The 22,034-nt window shown below is 31.7% G+C and overlaps 2 protein-coding genes across 2 annotated transcripts; both read right to left on the reverse strand.

Moving 5' to 3' along the window:
- Positions 1–93: 93 nt before the first annotated feature.
- On the reverse strand, positions 94–12,058 carry LOC101205898 (ethylene-responsive transcription factor ERF113). Its single transcript, XM_011660093.2, has 3 exons — positions 11,987–12,058; positions 2,326–2,614; positions 94–745 (listed from the first exon to the last, which is right to left on the reverse strand). The coding sequence occupies exons 1-3, from the start codon at positions 12,056–12,058 to the stop codon at positions 219–221; spliced, it is 888 nt and encodes a 295-aa protein (XP_011658395.1). The 3' UTR covers positions 94–218.
- Positions 11,776–20,645, reverse strand: LOC101222875 (protein MEI2-like 4). The gene is made up of 15 exons (XM_011658483.2): positions 19,999–20,645; positions 19,137–19,348; positions 18,921–18,966; positions 17,574–17,828; positions 16,984–17,414; positions 16,723–16,881; positions 16,335–16,451; positions 16,104–16,255; positions 15,849–15,946; positions 15,358–15,768; positions 14,171–14,822; positions 13,128–13,212; positions 12,933–13,001; positions 12,666–12,845; positions 11,776–12,564 (listed from the first exon to the last, which is right to left on the reverse strand). The coding sequence occupies exons 2-15, from the start codon at positions 19,212–19,214 to the stop codon at positions 12,391–12,393; spliced, it is 2,907 nt and encodes a 968-aa protein (XP_011656785.1). The 5' UTR covers positions 19,215–19,348; positions 19,999–20,645; the 3' UTR covers positions 11,776–12,390.
- Positions 20,646–22,034: the final 1,389 nt, after the last annotated feature.

Genomic DNA, 22,034 nt, shown 5'->3' on the forward strand with positions numbered 1-22,034 from the left:
AATCTTGTCGCAAGATGGATCATAAATAGTAGAAATAATTAAAAAGGGATTGAGTTGAGAATTATATAGTTTATATAATTATAGTAGAAACCATTGAGAAAAAAAAGAAGGCTTAGATTTATAGAAAAGGCAATGGATATGCATAAAGTTATGAGAACAAAAACTCATATAATTAATGTAAGACTTAATAATAATAATAAAAAAAAAACAATAATGTTCTACTTATTTGATCCACCAGTACCGAAATCTTCACCGTAACGATCCTGATCTTCTTGCTGTTGTTGGCTAGAAGAAGAAGAAGAACTAAAAAAAGGGTAATGGCTTTGTTGTTGGTTGAAAAGAAGACTGGAAGAATAATAAGGAAAATCAGCGTCACTACTAGACAGAAGTTGAGCGTATTGATGAAGCCCAGGAAAAGCTTCTTCATGCGACAACGGCGGCGGTAGAGAAACAGATGGTGACGACACGGCCGTGGGGGGTGGCGGAGCAGCAATACTGGCAGGAGAAAGAAAGCCGAATTCGGCAGGGTTGGCTTGGACCCGTTCGGGGAAATTAAGCTTGGCTTTGGTTCCTTTAAATCTCAAAGCCGCGTTATCGTAGGCAATGGCTGCAGCCTCCGCTGTGTCGAAAGTACCGAGCCAAACTCGAGCTGCTTTCTTCGGGTCACGAATCTCTGCTGCCCATTTTCCCCATGGTCTTTGTCTTACGCCTCTGTAATGTCGTTTCCTCCCACTTTGATCTGATTCTGCCATTATGTATACAGATACATATACACATATATAGATTATTTTCATTTATAAACATATTGGTTTATATTATTTAAATTCATTGTGCATGTGCACTACACCTATCTCTCTCCTATATATATATATATATATATATATAATATTCTATGTGACAAATTATTCTTAAACACATTATCTTACCATTTTGAACAGCGTTAAATGAATAAGAGAGAAATTGTAAAATTACTTTTCGTATATATAGATCTCATCAAAGAGAAATTCTGAATAGAGGTATCGTATAATTTTTGTAAGATATATAACTATTGAAATCATCTATAGAATGGTTAGTTTATCAAACAAAGTGAGAATTGGCTTAGTTTATCATGAGAAGAGACATCAGAAATATTTAATCTACATCTACTAGAGCTTATTAGATAGTAAAGTCCTAGAGTTCGGATATATACCTTGTTCATGAAGAGAAAAGTTGTGGATATAGCCAAAATCTCATAAAGTCATAGAAATTAATGTATAAAATAGACGGCATGAAAAGATCATTAGAATTTATTGTCCTTAGAAGTATATTAAAAGACAGTCACATTTGTATAAAAAAGGCATTTCTCTTCCTCACATATTTTAGTATAATAAACAAATAAAAGAAGCATGAATACACATGGCATTGACACATCTCTCTCCTAACACCACCCCATGTTCTTCATAATTTCCTTAATCTTTCCATGCACCACAAAAAAAAAAAAAAAGGATATTAATAAAAACAAAAGTCGGTGTGCCCGTGACCAAATTCTCCAACGTAACATGCATCAATCCCCTAGCACACTTTAACCCATTTAAATAATGTTGATTTTGAATTCTTTAGTATAATCTACATATATATATTTTTTATACCAAAACCCTTTTTTTTTTATAAAAGAAATTGAATTTGAATAAAAGAGAATAGAGCATATAAAAAACAAGGCATGGGTAGTGGCCAAACAAGGCCATCGTTTTCAAGATTTGACAATGAACCAAGGCATATATGGGTTTGTTTATAATAATAATAATAAATAAATAAATAAAAGTTTGGTCGATGGTCAAAAGCGTAAAGAGAATAGCAACTAAGTTAGATGGGAAGTTACGGAATTAAGAGAGCTTTGTTTGATGATATTTATGGAGTACTGAAACACAATTTGAAAAAGAAATGGCCTAATTTAACATTATTGATCATTATTGATCAACAATAATATATAACATAGCAAAAATAAACCCAGAGGCAATTAACACGAATTGTTGTCGTTTCCATGATAATATAAAGAAGAACGTTGTGAGATAATAATGTCCAATAACACTCAAACACCAAATTCATATTTTCCTTTTGCATCATTTCCACCACCACCACACACACACACACACGAAAGAAGAAAACTTCTTTACGCAAAGTGAGATCGAGAGATGCATTGAACTTCAAGATATAGTACTACTACCAAGTACCTACACTAAATTTCCTTTTTCTCTTCTTCTAAACAAACATCTCATCAATCCTTTCAAAGGGTCTGTTTGAAATAAAATTAAGTGAAGAAATTAGAGAAACAAAGTTAATAATTACCTTGATTTTGAAAGGGAGTTGATGATTGAGGGGGTTGAGTTAGTGTTTGTGGGTTGAAATTTGTGGAGTAACTGAAGTGAGATTGTGACCATGACGAAGATAATTCATTACTTTGATCTCTTTCTTTCGCCTCCTGTGCTTCCCAAGGTAGTGACCGCTTTCCATGACGCCGATCCACCGTTTTTTTTACTAAAAAAATTACACAACCCCAAAAAAACCCTTGTTTTAGGTTTCTTCTACTACTCGCAGTACTCACTCTTATATATATATGTGTATACAATTTTTTTTCCTTTTACAAACTCCACACAATAGCATAGATCTCCACCCACATATATATGTGTGAGTGAGTAATAAATTCTTCTTTTTCAAAGAAGAAAAAGAGATGAGAAGGAAGCAGCAAAGGAAGAGGAAAAGAAGAGGAAGATGATAAAAGGGCATATATAGAGAAAGACCTTTGTTTGGTTTTGCAGTGTTTATCTCTTATATTGAAGCTACAGTATAATAATAATTATTCTTTTTCATTACCCAAAAAAAAAAAAAAAAGAGATCGATATCACCTCTAGTATAGCTTAATATTCTCATATTTAACCCATTCATTCTACCGACAAGTGGCCACCAATAAAGGTAAAGTTTTTTTCTTTTTTTTTTTTTTGGTTCTCATTATTTGTTGTGTAATGTGTAATATTAATTTTCCAATGACAAAAATTAAATAGTGAAAGGGAAAAAATATATATTATATTATATATTATAGATCGAACAGAGGATTGAAATATTCTCTCTTTGATACAAAACAAAAAAATGGTTTGATCATTGAAAATCAAAGGAGCAATTGGAATTTGAGAATTCAAAAAAGCCTTTATTTTTTCTTTTGAGAATTTAGTTCTTTTCTCTTTTTTAATTGCAAAATTTGAGATATATGAGCTGCGAGTGGAGCCCACGTCTTGAAATTGGCTCCTTCTAAATTGTATTATTTATTTCCCTTTCAAACCATATGGACTATGGACATTCCATTCCTAATATCATCCTCAAAACAAGTTTTAGTTTAGTACTTGTTTTTAGCTAAAATCTCGTTTAAATAAGAATGGTTTACGATCGTTTTATCCTTCAACTTAGAATTTTTGAGTTAATTGGCTATTTAAGTTGTTATACAATAGTCCAATCCGATAGTTAAGAAAGTATCATGTTCAAACCCTTGAAATATTATTTATCATCATCCAAATTAAAATCGAGTGTCTAAATAATATAATATTATATTTGACATTTACCCATCAACTTAACTTTTGAGTCAATTAATAGTTCTAGTTTAAGATAAATTATATGTATCTTAATTTAATCTTTAATTAAACTTCTTTCTCAACCATGAGTTATCCTATTTTTTTTTCATTATTGTAGAATGTTAAAGAATTATTACTTCTTTTTAAACATAAATAATATGATATATAGATGGGTTGTTTGTTAAATTTGTCGTTAACCCTAAAAAGAAAAACTATTGTTTGAAAATAATAGTTTATGTTTATATTACATTCAATTTAACAACTTAGTTTTACATAAATCTTTTAGTTTTTGTAAAGGAATAAATAATTTTATTTTCTTGTAAAAAAAATTTTGAAAATAAATAATTTTATTTTAAAATATCTCGTAATTATAAAATAAGTCTACAAAAGAATAGAGAAGGGTTTACGTGTGTATATTGGAATTTTATAGCCAATTATCAATTACTCGAGGTGGACATCGTTCAACTTAATTTAATTTGTAAGTACTAAAGTTGAATTATTGACAATTCAAACGTTATTCAACTGATATATACCTTTAACTAATTAAGGGATTTAAAGTTTTCAACTTTCCTATGAACTCAATAAAAAAAATCATAACTCAATTATTAAAAGTTCTATTAAAATTAGTTTTTATGATATTTGTAATGCTTTTATCTAAAACTATATATTTGAAATGTATACTCATTGTTACCAAGGGAACAAAATAAACATTCAATTCAATGTAAGATTCTTAACACGCCCCCTCGAGATGACATGTCTTTTGGAATACTCGTTTAGACTTTATGCACCACCCTATTGACGATGTGAGAGAAGTAATTTACATATATCTTAAAAACAATTTAAGTTCAATTAGTCTTTTCAACGTGGAATTCTCAACGGATATTATAATCGATAATATATGTATGTATAATCTAACCATTATAATTCTTTTTTAGCAAGAATAATGATCTCAATACAGGTATAATGATCTATCTATCTTCCTAAAATGAAGTCAGACAAGTTATTGTTAGTTTTTTTTTTCTTCTTTTCTTTGGCTAAAAGGATTCTTGAGATTTTTTTGAACTTGTAAAGTTAGAAAATTGGAGAATATAATTTTGGCATATGATGAAATGCCCAAGTCAAAATTGGTAGGCCATCCATATATAATATGCACAAAACAATTTTTATTTTATCAATAAACGTTATATAACAAAATATACAAATGTAATGGGCAAAACATTTTTGTTGTATCAATGGAAGAGATCCAACTTTTATTTTATTTTAATAACAAAAAAAAAAAAAGCACATAATGGTACGGTAGAGATTGAAGACTTGGAGGACTTTTTTTTTTTTTTCGAGCTTGTAGGAAAAGTTCACTATCGAACTTTGTTAATTAAGATCTTAATTAAATTTAGTATGAACAAAATTTAAATTAAAACTATTAGGGTTAAAATTTGATCTATAGACCTCTTATTCATTAATTAATACATGTTATAATTAAAGAGGCTAATTAAACTATGCAAGCTTTGACACATATTCATGAGTTTGATACATTTATACAATCTTTAAAAATGAATGAAACATATAAAATGTTTATTTCTTAATTTTAATATATATAGATATGTATATATATGTCTATATGATCTGTATAGGTGTGTATAGATGTGAAATCATTGGATATATTTTGGTTGTGAAAACATATTAACAAAATACATTACTATAATATTTTTTTTTTCTTTTTCAAAAAAAAAATTCAGTCAAAAAGTCAACATAAAGTTAGTCAAATTTTCTTGGGAATAAAAACTTTTGTATTTTTTCAATAGAGAAATTGATTGAGTAGTTGTGGACGAATTTATTGTTTACAGTTTAGTTCACAATCATATTTCTATTCATATTCAGCCTCTATCCAACTTTGCACCTTATCATGATTTTTTTTTTCTTTCAAATTTTATAAAGTACTTAAATGAATTGTTTCAATTAAAATCTCAACCTTACAATTAAATTTATTTAAACCCTAAAGTTTAAGTAAAACAGTAAGTCCAATTTCACCGAGTTTCATTAAATTCTATTTCAGAGTTGATTCTTGATTAAAATGATCCAAAAGTTTATAATAACAATGAATCTTAAGAAAATGTGGTTCTCTTAATAATAAATGGGAAGAAAAAGGTTTTAAACAATGGGTTAGAAGCATACATTTTGACTTTCCCCTGTGAAAATTTGTAGTCCTAAATTTATGCATTTTTCAAACCTTTCATGTGGTTAGGTTTCATCTCAAAAGTAGTGAAATTGTGATCAAACTATAGTTTTAAAAAAAAATTAAAATTAGAAACACTAGTTTTAGTTGTAATTAGTTTTGAAGACAAAAATAATTATTCTCAAAAGTATTAGATCAAATGCATGAGATGGGATTACAACAAATGATAATGTTTTATTGTAAACTTAAATTTGAAAAATAAAATAGTTATCTAAAGAAGATTAAAGGGAAAAAAATTCATGAAATTTAGCTAAATTTTTAAATGCTATTTTTGTAAAGGTAGACAAATCATAATAAAAATGTCATTTAAAATATTTTTTCCAAAAACAAATGTGAATATTAAACAATTTCAAACTAACTTTCAAACTATATATACATTCAAAATATTAAATTTAGAGAAGCAAATATGATGTAGGGAGTGACGAGAAGAGCAATTATTTGAAGTATTTTAATTAACATTTTTAGCCTAATTGTTCCCATTACTTAATCATCATTATCGTTATATTAATTGATAACTCATCAATAATTAAAGAATTCTATGCCCTTATACACATCACATAACTCATCCTCAACTCGTTTGATAATGAATGAACTAACTAACAACGTTAATTAATAAAAATTTATTATCCTACTTAACAAAATATAGCAAAATCTCGTATTTAATCAAATAATATATACGAATATACTAGATATAGTTATTTTTCTATAGTAATTTTGACATTTATAGAAGCATTTTAGACAAATCTAATTTAAGTTTGGTGTGGTAGTAAATTGTGTGCGCTCCAATGAGTCCAATCAACTGTTCGACCAAAATTCTTAGACAATATTAGTGGGTACGGTTGATAATGTAGAAAGGAAAGACGTTTGTAATAATTTCATGGTGTGGTATATGTTATACATCACGTAACAAAATTAAAATAGGGTCCCATGGACTTGTAAGGAAAATGAAATATAATGCAAGAAGTGTAGAAAAATAGGAAGAGGAGTGGGTCTGGTCACATTATCCTCTCTTGCTTCCCTCCATATATATCTCTTTTCTAATTTAACTAAAGTTTATTTGTACAACGATTACCTGAATTGAGAATCAAACTATCAATTTTTATACATTAAAGTTTTCATTCCAAAGTATATATGTTTAGGTTGTACTTATAAAAATGAATCATGTATTTGTATGCAACGACTCTTCTCATTTTTATAAAATAATGTATTATATAATTAAATAAATATTTTTTTAAAATACAATTTCTATATTCATAAGGTATGGTTGAGAACAAATATCAAAATTGAATTGTAGGCTAGGAATAATAAAAAGCTTTATCAGTTTAATTAATTTATAGACATATATTGTGTGTATGTATATATATATATATATGAAAGTCAGTGATATTTTATGTATTTTAACCTATAGTCAATAAATACATATATTTCATTTTGGACTTTACAGACAAATCATGTGACTTCATGAATGCTTGTAAATATGAACCTTCACAATCAGAATTTCTGAACACTAAACACATTTTGATTCCTTCTAAGTTCTAATAGAGAAATTTAACTTTATCTACCAACACGAAAACCAAAACCTACCATGCCCACCACCTTGCATAAGATATTTCATGAACTATATGAAAGAAAACATTGGCCTATATATATATACATATATATACTTAAGCACTTATTGAAATATATTTAAGTTTCATGTTTATATTTAACTTAGATTAATTAGCATTTTGGAACAACAGAATATGGTAAAGATTTAGAGAGAGAAAAAGAAAGGTGAGTTGGTGTTAAAAGGTTTGAACATGTGAAGTGTTTTCTTTTCTGGTTTTAGTCTGATATGCAATGAACCAAACTAAAGGAGAGGACTTTGAATGGTAATGGACCCAAATAGGGAAAGAAAAAGGGTTTCTTTTTTAAATATCTTTTTGCAAATTTTGAGAGAAGAAAAGAAAAGAAAAGTGAAATCCCTAAACCCTACCTATTACATACCACCTGCAGGCTTCATCTTCTTTAACACTATCATTTTTCTTTCTCTCAGTAAAGTAAATATACAGATTTTTGTGTTTTTAACTTTCTTTATATTATTACATCCTTGAAAAATAATGTCTATTTTGTAGCTTAGGGTAGTGTAGTAGTGTGTACTTACTAAGATCCAATTAAGAGATATCAAATCAGTCCTTCACTTTTTTTTCTCTCTTTTTGATGATACAAAAAGGAGAGAAAGAGATTCAATCACATAAAGGAAAGAGGACTATATTTGAATTTTGTGTCAAGTTTGTATGCCAATTCTAACTTCAACAACGACTCAAGTAATTCTTTGTGTAATATGTTATGTGTGCTAAGATTTCAAAACGGTAGTTTTGTAAACTTGTTATATCCAAACATATCAACCAATATTTCCATTGAATTACAAATAACCATGATAATAATTCTATATCGGTTTAATATAACATTTATTGGTTTGATGTTATTAAATTTTATTTTTTTTATCAATAGATAATTTAAGGGTTTTTTTTAAAAAAAATATATAACTTTTGTTTATATATTTTCTAAAAGAGTTATGTGAATTATCAGTTAAATTTCTAAAAATAAAACTTGTTGACAACAATTATCATTAGAAATATTCAAACTTATATATATTTTTTTTAAATACTTACATAATTTCATTGTTTAGCATAAATTTACCTTGCCTTTGTTTGTTTGTCATCTGTTTTTAAAAACCATTTTCAAAATGTAAAATCAAAATCATAACAATGGAAAAATCAGTCCATTTAAAAAAAAAATGATTAGATAGAAATTCAAATATAATTACTTGAAGAAAAATGAAAGATGAATAATAGTATCACATTTCTTTTAGAAATCATAAAGAAAATAAAACCAAAACATGCAATAATGCAAAGATTCAAAGTGATGATCATATAGCCCCTCTAGCTATGTGCTATGCTATATGATGGGATGGGATATGTTATATATAATATTACAGGGAAGTCTATTATTTCATTTATATACAATATATATAGGTTGTTATTTTTACTTTAATTTAATTTGTTGTAAATATTTAGATATAATAAATAAGTTATAATCAGTCCCTTATAGCTATTTATTCACAGAGATGATATATAGAAGATTTAAATACAAAACCTCCACCAGCTTAATTCCATATTACTTGGGGAGGTTTTATCTCTCTTTTCTTTTGGGAAGATTTTTAATTCTTATCATTTATGGCTATTGATATCCCAATCATCCAATTACATTGCATCACACACACACACACATATATATCATATCATATGATTTACCTTTAAAAACAAAACATTAAGGGTTGGATTCTCATATATAACATATATACATATACATATATCATATCATATGATTTACCTTCAAGGAAGAAAACTATTTTGGTCCTAATTGCTCTTTCTTTCTTTCTTTTTTAATGATAATCTTAAAATTAGTGTTTATCAACTTTTATCTAAATTAATCAAATAACAATAATAAATTTTAAGAAATGAGATAGGGTGTGAATATGCATATAGAATTTATAGAAAAATGATTAGTAAAATATACTTTTTAAGGATAAATGTTTAACGTTAAACAAGCCATTGGAGATCGATAATCTATTGAAAGTAAATGAATTGTACTAAACGAAGACACTTGAAATTGTTTAACTAGAAAAAATTATGAATATAGGAATTGAACTAAGAGTTTGATTTAGAGTTTTGGTAGACTCAAATATGTTATTTTAATAATTTGTTATTTAAAAGAAAGTTATATGAATTAAGTATAGATATGGGTAATTGATATACAATTTAGATGAGCACCATTCAAACAAGTAATTGTTATATCTTTCAAACTTATTGTTAGATGTCTAAACAAAGACTTTAATATAAACATTAAGTTGATTATGTCACGTAAATACCATTATAAAATAAATAATATAAATGTGAAAGTTGGAGAATAAATGATTGGAGTGATTTGGATTAGGCCGTCTTAGTCAAAGTTTGAAAATTGAAAATGAAAATTGTTATTGTATTGTCATAATTTATCATTGACATTGTAAACTCCCAACCGATTCCAAACATGTCATCAGTGACGTTGACATACCAAAGATAAAGAGTAAATCAAAAATCGATGATTTAATTTATATCAGTAGAAAAATCAAAACTGCTCTTCTTAGATTCTAAAATATTAATAACAAAATTTGAACAAAACAATTGGAATGGAGAAACATTTTGAACACATTCTCTTGATCTTAATTTAGGTTAATGAAATGCCTAACCTATAATCAAAATTCTCATTAATTATCTCTTTGGTTATTAGTTGTGTGATTTTCTTTGCTTTTATGATCTTAGTCGTAATTAATTAATTTGGCCCTGTGTTTGTACTTGAGCTAATTATTTTTTTTCTTAGTCAAAGTTATTAATGATTGTCAACTATATAATATAAAAACCTAATCAAAAGAAAAATATAGTAAAGACAAAACAAATGAAATTATTTGTCAAACATATTTAATTTGATTCTATAATCCATTTGGATTTGAAATTGAGAACAAGTTAGTGTATGCTTTAATAAGAAAGATTATGAAAACATTAATTTGACCCATATTTTCAAACATATCTCAATATTACATTTTTCACTATATCTCAACACTATTTTGTTGCTAACATTATTATGGAAATTAAAATAGGGATGTATCTCTTATAATACACCTAATCATTCTCTCCTTTTTATTATGCTAAGCTTGTTTACGTTGTTGTTGTCTTGAAGTAAATGTATATTGAAGGTAAAATCAAAGAAGCAAATTATTTTCTTCAACACAATGGTTGTCTTTCTGCTTCTTGTAAAAATAAAATTGAATTGTAGATCAATTCGTCAAAATTTAATTTAGAAACAAAAGTTCATTAAAATTTATTTTGATTAATCGATAATTCTTCTACGTTTCTAATTTTTATTTTATATTCAACAAATATTCTATTAATGTTTGTATGTATCTAGTTTTACTTCAAATATAATCGTTAAGTGAGAAATTTTAGTCAATCACAAATTGCTATATCATTTCATAAGAAGATCACGTATTATGGAATTTATGTTTTGATCTAAGGGAGCTTAGCTCGATGTAAGCAAAACAAAACATGAGTTCATGAGGCTCAAAGTCCAAACCCGAAGAGGTTAGGTTCAAGGCCATCTAAGCCCAAATCTAAATAGTTAAGCCCAAGCCCACAATACTCATAGAAAGGTATTAGATAGAGAAGTTCTTCGTTTTCAAGTTCAGAAATGAATTCAGATTCTACCAATGAAAGACTAAACTCTTGAGAATCAAATACTATATGAAGGCCACAAATACTCTAAAGAACAAACAAGTTTAAATTCCAAGCTCTAACTTCCAAAAAATGTTGGGTGATGTGTGTTTCAATGTTTAAGATTTTGAGAATTCATAGCATTTAAAATGTTGGATGGACCAAAAGTCTATTTTAAAGATTTAAGGACCTTGAAGATAGATTGAAGACATCTAATGTACATCAAACTTAAGAGCTTCAATCGAATCTTCATACGTCAATCAAATGTACAAAATCAATAAACTAAGAGTCAATCTAACAAGGTCTAACATATCATATCAAGTCACATATGACCTTAGGTTGATGTGATCAAACTTCAACTAAAAGAACAAATCAATACCTCCCACGTAATTAGATAGTATAACATCAATTTTCTATTGGTGCCATACAATTCTTATATACTTTTTAATGATAAACAATGAATGTATATACTGTATAGTATAAAAATTGTGTCCATAGAACTCCATATCATCTCAACTTTTTAACATTCAATTGATTTTGGTAGAATCATGCTCAGCCTTTGAGCCATTGCCTGCTGAGATCTCTTGATGAAAACAGTAAAAGAAAATAGATGCCTAAACTAAGTAATAGAATAGTAAGCTTACAAGGAATACTAGAAAGCAAAGCAAAGGAAATTTTGATAATTAGTTCATTTCAAAATTTTTCACATGAGCTCCCTCTGTCTCTCACATTCTCAACAGTTACAAGTAATTTGCAAGTCAAACCCAAAATAAAAATGAAAGAAAAAAAATCAACAAAGAAAAAATAACAAAAAGGAAGAAAAGAAAAGTGGGGGTATAGCAGAGGAAGCCTCATCTGCTCACGTCAAACCATGACAAAATATCTCCAAGGATCAAATACTCATATACATCAAGTCTTTCCCTTTTAATTTCCATCTCTTATAATATATAATATTATCACTCTCAAAATCAAAATTTGGAGGCTCCAACAGATGCTCCTTGAACTATTGTTTCAGAGCTCCTTTGTTTCTTTCTCTTTCTCTCTCTCTCTTTTTCTTGTTTTTTTTTTTTGGGTTCTTTTGTTCTTTTTCTTCCCTTTGAAGGTGGGGATGGAGACTTACTTAGCATTGGCTAAGCACTCCTTCTCTAATGTCATGAACTGCAGCGAATTGCCCTGGCCTTCAGCCACTATGAAAAATTAAGTCAAACTTTGGTGGATGTAGTAGTTTTAAGTTACTTCGTCCTCTAAGGTTAGTGAACACAAAAAATTATGGTACGGGCTGGTCCAGATCCTTTACAAGACATGAAGAAGATGTGTCTCCACTTGGATAATTCTCACCATTTCCGGAAATTAGTAGACCTTCATCAGCATTTTCGTCCGGCGTATTAGTTCGAGTTTTTCCAGGCCTAGTGCGTACATTTACCCCCATAGGAAATGGAACCTGTTAGTAATAAAAGTCAACATGATTTCTTTCTGGGATTTCAGGAAACCAAGAACAAATATTGTACCCTTTAAAAAAATTTACGGTGATTGTATTCATACCTGATCACCTGCATTGGGGCCATCTGTGTTGAAAAGGATTGGTCGACATCGCTTATCTTCATTCATTAAGCTTGAATTCTGGAAATGAGCGATGAGAGCAGCTTTTCCCTGTATGCGAGCATATGCAAGTGATGCCACCTTCTCACTATTGAATTTCTCCCATTTTTTTCCATTAAATGCCTGCAAGTATATGTCACTTTTTTGTCAATTAAAAAATAGCAAGTATGACCTCAGCATCTTTCCTGAAAGCTTTAATAGCATACGAACCTCATAGAATGGAATAATTAGGCCAGGATCAGTCATGTTAATGAACGCATATCCCACGTTACATTTGTTCTGCAACAACGTAGGGTGTAATAAGCAACAAAATTGTGATAAAATAGGCTGAAGGAAGATACTTTTGCGGCACTACTAATCTCCCATAAAATTGAAGAAACCGCTTATGAATATGGAAAAACTTACCTTAAAGTCGATGGGCAGATAGATGAAGTCATATGTTCCTCGATGGCGTTCATCAATTGCAGCCAAAAGCATCTTTGAAGTATACCTGACAATACAATCATGATGGATTATGAGTTTTCAGATGGGAAAAGGGACCAACACTTGCATGCTCAGAATACTAGACAACGGATGATATCAATGATTAAGGCAGGAAAAACACAAATTTTCCTTTTCTTTTATTAGGTTGTATAGAGGGGATGGGAGCAAGGGTTAAAATCAAAGGAAAGTTAAGTCTAAAAAACAGTTTATGAACACAGGAAGAAAAGACAGAATAGGTAGAGTAGTGCTGCCACATTCTCAATAATCCTCATTCAGAAAAACTGTGCCTTCATTATGTAACCAACAAAACATGTAGCAAATTCCTCAAACAAGAAAAGAAGTTCAAATATGGTACAAATTATACTCCACAAAACAGAATTCTCTAATTCTCTGTTTCATAAATAAGCAACTCGCCAGACTCGCATCAGTTGAGTATGCATGGCCTATAGGTACAACTATGTGGTGTCATCCCATTGTGGTCCGATACAACATAAATATGAGAAGAGACAAGTCTTTGAGGTTACAAGGCAAACCCAAGATGAATTCAAAAAAACTTCATCATATTAAAATGAGCGTGAAGAACAGATTAACAAAAATTTGGAGTATTGGAGCATTAAGCATGAAACCAAAAGTTAAATTTAGCGGAGAAATCCGTACATGGTGTCAAACAAAGCTGCACAGACAACCCTTCAATGAAGGGGAATTCAATTAGCAACTATTGACACATTTGCAAGTGTTTCCATTTCATGAGATGAAAAAACAACAGTGTCATTTTGGATATGTTAATAACTTGATATCATAAATGAAAAGCAAAACTGTCTTATGAGCTACAAATAGAAACTATCTTATGTGCAGTGTACCAACCTTTATCATATCCTGAGCAATGAGCAATGATCTAATGGAAATAATTAGACGTTGATGATTATGAGAAAAACCTTTAAAGAATTTAAGAGAAAAGTACTAACTTGTTAGGGATATTCTTTATCATAAGTGTAGTACGATTGTCTTCACCCCTCATTATGCGATCGATATCAAGTTCATATTGCTTCTTATCTGCTTGATTAGAGGCTGCTTCATTTCTTCGGCTTCTACCACGTTCATTTGAAGAGTCGAATGAATTCATCATTGGAAGAATTTGGCCCCGTCCAGGAAAAACCATGCACCGCTGATGATGAGATTGTAGTCCTACGTTCCGTTGGGGGATAGGAAGCTCTACAGAATTTCCACCAACTTGAGGGAAGATATGAGAAAAAAAATCCATAGACTGTGGTGAATTGTTAGACAGATTCATATTCCCTATGGAACCTGAATGAAAACCAGAGGCCTTAGACAATTCCCCAGCATAATGTTGTCTATCCCAAATAGAAGGAGGATTAACAGCTGGTGCTGATCCAACGTGGTGATTATTCATGGGCATAACTGTGTGCATCAAATGCGATGCTGCTCTTGGAACTCCATGGACCTGGGTTGGGGTATGGCCAGCAGCAATTCCATTCATATAAGATGGAGAATTCGGCCATACAACACCTGGAGCTGGAGGCTGGGGCCGGTAGGAGTTACCCCATCCATAATGAGGTCCAGGAATGGGGCATGTTCTGTTACCACCAGATGCAAAAACTGCAAAAATAATGAAATCCAGTTAAATGATGGTATGAAAAGCTAAAAAAAATCAACCTTACATCCTGGAAGTAAATTGGCACCCATTGATATATACAGAAAATGAATAGCTTCTTGTGAGTAACAATCAATTAAGACAAAAAGGTACTGCCTGCAATTGGGATTGGAACCAGTGAAACACCATACACCAGCGGTTTTCTATTTTTTACAGGAAACATACTTTACAGCTTAACAAAAACAAATAAAAATAACAATAAGGTTCATGACAACAATGCTGATATAATAACAGTACTAAAACCAGACCAAGCACAAAAGAAGAGGTGAGGCATCCCCCCAAAACATACCAACTAAGGATCACAAAAAGTTCCCAAGTTGATTTCTATTAGAAAAGATGAATAGTTTATTAAGAAGCTCCAATCAGCTGCATAGTGAACTAAACAATTCAATAGAACGTTCCAAATGAAAACCCTGTATCAAATAGTTGAGCAGCTTTCAAAGTACTTATAGGACAAGTTGTGGAAGGGTTTAAACCTACCGTCTTCATTCAATTCAATTGACCGACCATTAAAGTTCACTCCACATAGCTGCCTGCTATCAGCTCTTTCAGGCGGTCGTAGATTGATGTTTCCTCCAATTGCATTTAGAGAATTGCAGTGCACGTTGTTGTTCAAACCATCAGGGTGTTCTGGAAGTGAATGAGGATGAACAGCTGAAGATGCCCGGATGCCTAGCTTCAGTTGTGAAGGTGAATGACCAGAATCAATGAAGCCAGATTGGTTGCCAGTTGATTCAGATCTCATTACAGAAGGTAAGCTACTAGGAACGCTAGAAGATATCCCATGATGCAACACAGTATCCAAAGATGGAGCTCGTAACAGAGAGTGTACTCCAAGAACAGATCCATTACTCAGGCTGCTAGACTTGATAGTCCCACTAGGAACTAAGCCTGCAATATTTTTCTTTTGTGAGACACAAAATACTCAGAATTTACAAGTAACGAGTGGGACTTTCTTTTAGCTATAATACCAGAGAAGCCGGCACTACAGTTAACGGGAGGGCTACCCTGTTGCAAATAGAGACCAATATCTTCCCGCTCCAATTGTGGATGTAATTGTTGTACCAAACTGCAGCACAAAGATAAATAAATAAATTTGTTAGCATCTGTTAACAACTTGTTCCTTTTAATTTAAATCTGTTGAGGAGTGAAAAAAAATTATTTTCAAGTAGGCTGGGTTTGAAATTAAGCATGAACAAGGATCAAGAAAGCATATTTATCAGAACCTGCGTCTCACACCACCAGGACGACTTGGCTCAAGCTTTATCTGCTTGCCTGCTATATCACTCAGGTTTAATGCACAAAGAGCAGCCTCTGCAGCTCGGATATCATAAAATTCAATGAATTTATGATGACTTCTGTGGGGGGCTTCACGGATCTGCAATTTTGAAGAGCAATGTCAGATTCCTAAGAGCATATAACAGAATGCATTGGTAAAAATTGAATCTCAGGCTCACCTCTTTGATTTCTCCATAGACACCAAATATTTGTCGAAGTTCTTCATTTGACACGGAAGACTCAAGGTTAAAAACAACAAGAGTTCCTTGGTTGATATCTTTTTCAGAAGGGTTGTCCTGAAAAAGCAGTATAGAGAATGAAGTGAGCAAGGAAGAAACGTGAAAAAAATTTAAGGCAGTTAACTTGATGTGGCAATGACAGATTAAGAATAAATCTCCATGAAATTCAAATACTTCATAGGCAGCTACTTAGAATGGAAAAACAAATAAAATAATAGCTCTGACTAGCTAATGCATTGTACATTTGTCTTAAAGTTGGCCACTTGATTCCCAGCACCACTAGAGAGTTGAACACAAAAGGTTAAGATTACACCAAACAGAAACCAACCTTCGGTATAGAATAATGTATGTCAAGCTTCCTTCGTCTCAACGGTTTATTCTGGAGTGCTTTCATTGCATTACGGGCAGCTCTAATATCATAGTAGGATATCATAACAAACCCACGGTGTTTGCATGCTGTATAAAGAGTACGAATGTCTCCATATTGCTGCAGATAATGAAACAAAAGTGTAGATATATTAATTAGCTTAAAATGTTACTTAAAAAAGCACAAAGAAAACAACATTAAGAATTGAAGAAAAATGTGCACCTCAAAAAGGGCCTCCAATTCAGAATCTTCAACATTGCTATTTATGTTTCTCACAAACAGAGTCCTGGAAGGATGTTCGCCTAAAGGATGCTCTCCAGCCATAGCACCATTATGCATCCCCGGCAAATTGTTAAAAAGTCCAGGAGATTCAGAATTCTTCTGTCCCACAGATAACCCATCATCACCCAAATCCATCCCTCCAACATTGCTAAAAAAATCTAAGTCCTCAGCATCATCCTCCCCAGTAGTTTCAACCAAACAATCAAGCCCATCAGTTACTCCCGCAAGTAAGTCATCATCGTCAGGGAGGAGGTTTCCGATGGTTTGAGCCTCCAATTCTTCAAGTGACTCAAAAACTTCCTCCTCCTCAAAGTGAGATGCAACAGTATCAACAGAATGGCCATATAGTGCATTGCTCGGAGAAAATCGCACTGCTCAAATAAACACAAAAAGACATGGTAAAATGATATACTTACAAAGATGAAACTGATGAGGTTGAGCAAGACAAGAATATGGCTCATTTAGAACTTATTTGAAAGTTCATATCCTCATCAGGTACAAATATGTGAGGAAGGAATCAAGAAACTTACACTTCCTCGTAAATATATCTGATAAAGAACTCGAGAAAAGACTACTCTCATACTGAGAATTCATCATATTGACTTCATTACTTCGAGAAAAATAATTGGATGTTCTTTCAGCTCCAACAGCATGTCTATTCAGGATAAGACTTGCATTCTGGTCTCTCACAGGAAATGAATCATGATTTTCCAGGGAGTTCTCTGGCAGGCACTCACCTATTGAAAATTTTTCCACAGACGATGAAGAACCTGATATGTTACTGGCTGTTCATAAACATTGAAGAAACAAGTCTTTTCAGTTACACGAAAGTCCTCATCACACTACAACACGACGCTTAATTAACAACGCAATAGATAGGGTGGATGAGATAAAAACCATGTAGCCGATTTTAAATCTAGCCCATAATATTTTGGAAATATAAATTTCACCTCCAATTCAATCCTTTAATTTGCTTTCAAAAAACCCCTTTTGTTAGCAATTCCCATCAAAATGCATAGAGGAAGTCAATAAAATATATAAAGCAAAGTTGAAACCAACTATATAGGTTTGGGACAAACTGAAACAGACTAAACTATGCAAAATTGATAACTTTCTTTTTATTTTTATTCTTTGGGTATGTGTGCACATGTGTGTGTGGTGGATAGCCACAGGGAATAGAGTACTATAGACTTTAAGGCAGGTAATGTTGTTACAGCAAGAACCAATGTGGGTAGGCATAATCATCAAAGAGATGAACAAACTGAAAGTCTTTAAATAGTAGTGGGGTCAAACCACAATGACCATCTATCTAGGAGGTCAATAAATCCTCCAAGATTCCTTACACCAAACATAATAGGGTTAGAATTGTTATTTTGTGAGATTAACCATGGTGTAAAAGTTGGACCAAACAGCCATGGCTATCGAACAAACAATGTGTCATTACGGCATACAAAACAACATAAAGAAAATTAATTCTTATAAAAAAAAAACAAATATACAAGTTATTCGACATGTCTTGGAATTCATGAACTGTACATCATTAAAAAATGATAAATTCTGTTACTGCTATGAAGTGGGATAATCACAGATAAGTGTCTTCGAACATTACACTTTTCATGCATTGTATGTCATGTTGTTGCTGCTAATTATGAGAATTACCTTCCACTGTAATCAGATTCAAAATCATTTTAAATTCCAAATACCTCTTTAGAACCCCTAGACATTCTACATTTCTCATAATACAAAACAGGAAATGTGTGGTGGTCAATCAATTAATGACAAATTATATCCTGTCACTTGAAAGATCAAGTATACAAAGATAAAAACACGAGAAACCAAAAGTAATCAAAACAGAAAAAGAAGATAAATGCACTGACCACGGTGATTTGGCACACTAGCTGACTTCCAAACTCCAACCTGCCCCTGGAACGCAGGGAAGAAAAAATATGAGAAATAGGAAGGAAATAGAAATGATGGGGGGAGACTGAAGAAACAGATCCTCGAAAATGCAGTACTATGAACTGCAAGAACAAGCAATCTCTTAAGCTAGAAAAAGAAGAAACATGAAAAACCAAGGATGTAATTATCTATACCTCATCTGTATGACGTAAATCGTCGGAGAAGAAGGAAGATGAAGACAAACCCTTCAAGTCCAAAACTTCAGACGGCATGATGGAACCGAAAAAGAACAAATCCCAAAATAAATAAAGAAAACTCAAAGAAGCTCCATAAAAAAGGACGCCAAAAATTGCAACCCCACTCCTTGAGAAGGCAATTCAAAAACTTCCCTCGAGCCTACAAAAATCTGCAGGTAGAGCAAAACTTTTCATGAGTGGAAAGAAACATTTAAAAAAAAAATCAAATTACAAAACGAAGAATCATTGATTAAACTAACTAAAACACCACAATTCATATGTACCACATAGTCAAACAAGAAAGAAATAACAACAAAAACAAAAAAAAACAGTTGTTCCTTTGAGATCTCGAGAGTAATGCAACAGATTAAACAAAACAAACCATAAACATTAACTAAGAGATCGCCTTTCAAAAATTAAGTTTAAAAAACACAAAACAACAGCTGAAATAGAAGATAATAAAAAGGTTCTGTCCAACAGTACTTGTTAAAACAACAAAATCCAGACAAGAAACAACGAGATCGCGAGAATTAGAAGAAAAACCAAACCACAGAAAGTAAATTTCAGAAATTAAAACCTCGAATTGAGCTAGAAACATCAAAGTTTTACCTCGAGAAACAGAAAAATCAGAAGAGTAGAAACAAACAACGAAAAGAAATGGAAATATCTTTGAAAATAAAAACAGACAAAGAAGCAGAAAGCAGAAGAAAGATCGGAAGAAGAATTTAGAGAAAGAAGAAGAGGAAGAGGAAGAATTTAAACAAGACAGAGGAAGAGAGAAAAGAAGAAGAAGAAGAAAAAAAAAAAGAGAATAGATTACGGCATAAGGCATGGGAGGTTGAAGAAGGAATCATCTAGGCATCTGTGCCGTGCAAGATCCTCCAAAGGGTTTGATGCTCAATTTTCCTGCATTGCACGTTAGGTTCAGCAGCTCCATCCCCTTGGTGTTTTTTGTTTTTCCTTTTTAGTTTAATATATTAAAAACTTGAAGCATCCATTGAAGAAAACTTAGGTTGATGATGGTGTAACCAATATGTTCCTCCAGAGCTCGGTTAAAGCGCAGGAGGAGAGGCTTGTTAGGTTATAGGGAAGAAATTGAAAAGAAATTCTCCGGCGAGATTCGTAGCCCTCGCCTGAGAAACGGAGGAAGAAAGGAAGAAAGGAAGAAAGAAAGAAGAAGAAGAAAGAAAGAGAAATGGAATTGAGTTTTTTTATAATTCTATTTTAATTTTTTTGGAAAGGGAAAGACTTTGTGTAGACGGAGAAAAAATAGATTGGACGGTGGTGTTAGAAGAGGAAGAGGAAGAGATAGATCGGGGGGGAGAGGAGAGGAGAGAGAGTGAGAAGTGGTTAGGACTTGCCGTCAAAAAGGTGATTTTAACGCCGTCAAAAACTTTTATTTAGTTTTTAGTTTTTTAAAAATAAAATGTGCGGTTGGCAGTAAAAGCAAGTCTCCTTCCCTTTCTCTTCTTCTTCTATTCTGTTGTTGTTGTTGTTGTGTGTTTGTGTTGTGTGTTGCCTTGCCTTGCCTTGTTTTGTGATCTCTTTCATAATTAACCTTTCAATACCTCTTTTCTTTCTCTCCCTCTCTCTTCCACGCTGGATCCACCCCCGAACTTAACCTTAAATTAACTTTTCCTTTCTCTTCTCTTTTCCCTCTCCTTTTTACTATTTTCTTCCTTTCTTCTCATTTTATTTCTATTTTTTAATAACAATAATTCATTCCATAACACATTTTCTCCTTCACACCAAATAAATTAATAAATCATCCACTTTGTTACCTTCACATGTATGCTTTGACACAATGTTGATGCACAAACTCCTAACAGCGGTAGAATATATGTGATTTTGATGATTGTTCTACCTTTATCCATCACTTCACTTTCTCACAAACTGTGTGTGTGTGTCTCAATGTCTCGCATATGTATAGTATTCTACGCATAGGTCATCTTGACATGTACATCGGTACTACTATTGTTTTCTTCTCACTTTGAATCTGCGTATGTCCTACTCCCACCCCCCTTGATTTTGTTCTCCATTATACCTCTGTCTGACTCTCTTACTGTCTCTTTTAATTTTCATCTCTACCTCTTCCGCTCTCCCCTTTTCAATTTCTTGATCCCCCTCTTTCGATTTAGTCTTCATTCACTTCAACCATTCTATTCTTTGTTTCAATCCTTGGTTTACCGTGCCTCTCGACTCCATCTTTTGATTGATTGGTAAGTTTGATATTTTTGTCTACTTCACCTATGTACTGAAATGTAAGGGAAAAAACAAGGGAAAATGGGAAGAAGAAACAAGTAACTCAATTGCTCAACCAATCCAACCTTGGATTTTAAAGGTCGGGTCATTTGAGTAGCCAACTCCATCTACCAACCCAAAAAATTGGGTTCGTAAAAAAGAGTTCCTCAACTCAACCCATGTACCCATAAACACAAGCATACCATGACAATCCTTACTTAGTTTTGTTGTCATTAGAAATGTTTAACAAATCTCAAACTTTAATCTTATACGTTATATTCGCAGTTTTTTTCTTCCAATTAACTAAGGTCATATTTGGTAACCATTTGTTTTTCGAAAATTAAGTCTACTTACTCTCAATTTATTACTATAGTTTTAATCTTTATTTGGATAAAATAGTTGAGTTCTAAACTAAATTAGAAAAAAAACACAGGTTTTCAGAATTTGACCTAATTTCTTCTTACACTTGTAGAAAGTAGACAAGAAAACATCAAGTTTAAATTTAGAGGCAGAAGGGGCACATGTAAGCTTAATTTTTAAAAACAAATTAATGCAACAAACCAAATAATTATCAAACGGGCCTAATATGTTAGGTGTAAAAATTAGCATGTGTTT

Source organism: Cucumis sativus, chromosome 6 (assembly GCF_000004075.3).
Source record: "Cucumis sativus cultivar 9930 chromosome 6, Cucumber_9930_V3, whole genome shotgun sequence".
Classification (NCBI taxonomy): domain Eukaryota; kingdom Viridiplantae; phylum Streptophyta; class Magnoliopsida; order Cucurbitales; family Cucurbitaceae; genus Cucumis; species Cucumis sativus.

What these genes read in the sequence shown, in the direction of transcription:
- LOC101205898 (XM_011660093.2), bottom strand. Translation starts at nt 12,058, where the DNA reads ATGGAAATTAAAAGGGAAAGACTTGATGTATATGAGTATTTGATCCTT. An exon ending in ATATTTTGTCATGGTTTGAC is followed by an intron (nt 2,615 to 11,986) that starts GTGAGCAGATGA and finishes AGTTTGTAAAAG; the next exon opens with GAAAAAAAATTGTATACACA. An exon ending in AACTCCCTTTCAAAATCAAG is followed by an intron (nt 746 to 2,325) that starts GTAATTATTAAC and finishes ACATAATGGCAG; the next exon opens with AATCAGATCAAAGTGGGAGG.
- LOC101222875 (XM_011658483.2), bottom strand. Translation starts at nt 19,214, where the DNA reads ATGCCGTCTGAAGTTTTGGACTTGAAGGGTTTGTCTTCATCTTCCTTC. An exon ending in AATTGGAGGCCCTTTTTGAG is followed by an intron (nt 16,882 to 16,983) that starts GTGCACATTTTT and finishes CATTATCTGCAG; the next exon opens with CAATATGGAGACATTCGTAC. An exon ending in TACATTATTCTATACCGAAG is followed by an intron (nt 16,452 to 16,722) that starts GTTGGTTTCTGT and finishes CTGCTTTTTCAG; the next exon opens with GACAACCCTTCTGAAAAAGA.